This window comes from Seriola lalandi, unplaced genomic scaffold, assembly GCF_002814215.2.
Source record: "Seriola lalandi dorsalis isolate HSWRI2012SDOR001 ecotype SW California unplaced genomic scaffold, Sedor1 jcf7180002053934, whole genome shotgun sequence".
Taxonomy (NCBI): Eukaryota; Metazoa; Chordata; class Actinopteri; order Carangiformes; family Carangidae; genus Seriola; species Seriola lalandi.
This window is the reverse complement of record NW_019524487.1, coordinates 9,517-12,923: the sequence shown is the minus strand read 5'-3', so window position 1 is coordinate 12,923 and position 3,407 is coordinate 9,517. Positions and strand designations below refer to the sequence as shown.

At 42.7% G+C, this 3,407-nt stretch overlaps 1 protein-coding gene across 1 annotated transcript in view; it reads right to left on the bottom strand.

Annotated features, from left to right (window-relative positions):
• The window catches only part of LOC111652282 (kinesin-like protein KIF20B), a gene marked incomplete at its 3' end in the record, with an annotated part of 21,824 nt that overhangs the window by 15,301 nt on the left and 3,116 nt on the right, over positions 1-3,407 (bottom strand). Inside the window, exons 5-7 of the mRNA XM_023402503.1 lie at positions 2,174-2,308; positions 872-979; positions 157-366 (exon numbers count right to left, since the gene is read on the bottom strand). Of these exons, the coding sequence (XP_023258271.1) occupies positions 157-366; positions 872-979; positions 2,174-2,308 (453 nt within the window). The remainder of the gene's footprint in view (positions 1-156; positions 367-871; positions 980-2,173; positions 2,309-3,407) is intronic.

Genomic DNA, 3,407 nt, shown 5'->3' with positions numbered 1-3,407 from the left:
GTGTGTGTGTGTGTGTGTGTACAACAAAAGTCCACTAAAAGAAAAGACAGGATCGAATCAAAACTGATGAATTTGCTAATTAATTATTTTCAATGAAATCTGTTTCAACACCTGGTGAGTGTGTGGACAAGCTGCCTTTGTCTGATTGGTTCTTACCTTCTCCATCTCTCCGCTCTTCCTCTTGCGCGCCGAGCGGGTGATTTTGACGGTGATGGCGCTCTCCTCTCCCTGCCGCCGCAGCGCCATGCGGTTGGGCTGCAGAGGGCTGAAGGAGATCTCCAGCTCCGGCCGGGGGAAGCGGCTCGTCCTCCCGTTTTCCGTGGAGATCTCAGAGGAGTCGAGGACTGACGGACAGCCAGCTGAGCCCTGCCGCGACCAGACGGGAGTTTGAGGTTAAGGGTCACTTCCTGGTCACTCGGGTGAGAAGTCTGTCTAGGTGTGACGATACCGACCGGTCTGTCTGTTTGCTACAAGGTCAGGAGGTCAGTCGCCACGACAACAAAAGTATCCACACCTGTGTAACTGTTGCTGAGCAAGATGGCAACTGCACACTCATCTCTCACAACCTCAAACATGCTTCTGTACCTGTGCGTCTTGTTCAGGTGAGTGCAGGATGCTGCAGAATAAAAATCAAGACCTGCAGCCTTTATTGTTTAATTGAGTTTGTCTGCAGAAGAAGAAACTAAAGCAAACCAGGTGATTTACTTGTTACTAAGGACCACTTCACTTACGTCCAACTACATCTAAAGGGAATAATGTTCATACCTGTTGTGACTGACAAATAAAACGATGTGGAGAAACTCTTTGTCTGGACTCATGACGTGTCCTGCACACCTCTCTTCTCCGTATTCGTTAGATGTCATGAACTTACCTGGCTGCTGACCGACGCTCTGGTGTCCCTCCTTCCTCCAGACTTCCTGTTGAGGGTTTCACTCTGGGGTTTCTCTCCCGGTGTAGCAGGGCTCCGGTTGCTTCTCGTCTGTCGTAGGAAGTGATAGAAATAAATAATATAAATCATCTTCACGAGTAACTTTACCAACATGTTTTATGGATATTATTATGCATCATTTAAATGGTCTTTCATCCTGCATCAATCTGCCTGATGGAAGGATACGCTCTCTGTAGCAGCACAACGCTTCATTTATGGTCTGTTGAGACACATTTGATCTTTATCCAAGAATTGCAGCTCCTGTAATTTTGATATTGTGATTTCGATAAAATGTCGAGCCCTAATCTTGTAAGTTTAAAAGTTAAAGCAAAAGAAGAGTCATCTTTGTTGTTGTTGAGATGTGCTCAAGTAAAAGAAAAGGATCAAAGTTACCGCGGTCTGCTGTCTCTGTGTTTCTCACCTTGAAGATGCTGAACACCTGAGGAAATCTATGAATAAATAAAAGGGTGAAGCCCCGGCAGGGAAGGACATTTACCGTATCACTGATGTGCAATTCTGTGATTTGAGTCTAATCCATGATTTCCATTCCTCTACTATATTCACATTCTCACTTTGTGATTAAATAAACCTCAAAAATGATTTTAAAAAAGAAAGAAATGGAAACAGAGGATTGGAGGTAAAACCCTGAGCTAACAACCAAAAACAAACAGCTCCCTCCCCGTGCTCTTATCTCCACCCTGTGCGCTCTGACCCGTCACTCCTGACCTGAACACACATGAAAAACAAACACCATTAATAAAACATTTAAATATAAAAAGGAGAGAAAAACGCTGCAGGGACAAAACAGTGACTACAAAGTTGCGTATTCTTAGACTTAGAGCTGAAGTATGAAACTTCAAATAAAACTAAAAATACCGTTTTGACAGCGTTTGGAACATGTGACCGTTTCGATGGACGACACAGAAAGTCATTATGATGCAGAGGAGATTTGAGAAGCTCACTCAGTTTTCATAAAGACGCAGGAATTTAAGCTGAAGTCTTAAAATAGAAAAGAAATTAGAAGCATTCTGATTTATTTAAACCTGCAGGTTTGATCCTCGATGAAAACATCAGTAATGGAATCTATTCTTAGAGACAGGAATCCAAGACGACCGCTGCTGCTGTTAAAAACCAAAAACCTTTAAACATCCACCTTTCAATCAATCAATCAATCAATCAATCAATCAGAGGAGGTCATTTGACACTACAAAGATCTTATCTGTGGAGTTTCCCTCTAACACCGACCTGAGCGACTGAGTCCACCTGTCTGGATGTGGAGGCCTTCAGCGCTTCCTTCAGTCTCTGGATGTCGGCCTCTCTCTCACGCAGAGCAGCCTGCAGCTCCGCCACGCCATCACCGCCATCACCGCCATCAGCACACTGTAACAGGAAGTTCATGGACACTTTTTCACATTTTCTCCACACCCATCTATTGCTTCAAACCATCAATGCAAAATAAAATGAGACTAAAACACGTGTAATTGAAGGTTTACAGGAAACCGAGAGTGATGAAAAACAAATGGCTTCAAACATCGATTGTGATTTGCATCTTTTCTGTGAATATCACAGAACTAAACACAAAGCACCAGTTATTCCGTAAAACCTGCTAATGCATAATGAAAAAACAAACACAGGGAAATAAATCAAATCTCCGGCTCAAAGAAAGAAAGAAAGAAAACATTTCGAACGAGCGTCGACACAAACAAAATCTCCAGGCAAGTAAACGACTACGAGACAAAACAATCAGTGGAAACCTGTGGGAAGATTAAACTGTGTGTGCAACACGATTGAATTTTTTCCAGTGCACCACGACCGTGGTCCTTCCCCCTCATCTCTGTCTGTAAACATGAAATGCATTAGATTCGACACCAGCATCGTCCTGGAGCCACATGTGGCGTTGGCAGGGAGTGATGCATGTTTAACTGACTGGACAGGAACGTATGAACAAAACAACAGATCCACTGCAGTTACCGTCAGACTATGAAGGGTTTCCCATCTTCATCTGAGGAGGGGTGATGAATGTTTGCACCTGCCTGAGAATCTGCGATGATGCAATTGTCTTGTTATATCTCATGCAGCTGATAAAACAGTCCTGCACACTTCTTTTGGTTTTCATAACAAATTTGCCTCAAAGAACAAAACTGACAAAACATTCATTAAATCTGCACAAAGACGACTGAGAATCTCACAGTGTATTCAGCACCAACTTTGATCTTTGATAGTTTATCAATACCTGTTGCTATTGACAAAATACTAATTGTTACTTAAGAAGTAGATTATATTAAAGCTCCTCCAGTGTAAAGGTGTGTGTCCATGTGTAGTGTGATTATAGATTATAGATCAGCTCTAGCTTCTATATTAATACTGTGAAAGTATCAAAGCCTCAGTCCACAGAGAAATGCACACAGCCTGTATTCAGAAACTGAGCCTTAAAACCAGCCGTCAGGACTTCTGGAACTTTGTGATGTCACAACAAAGC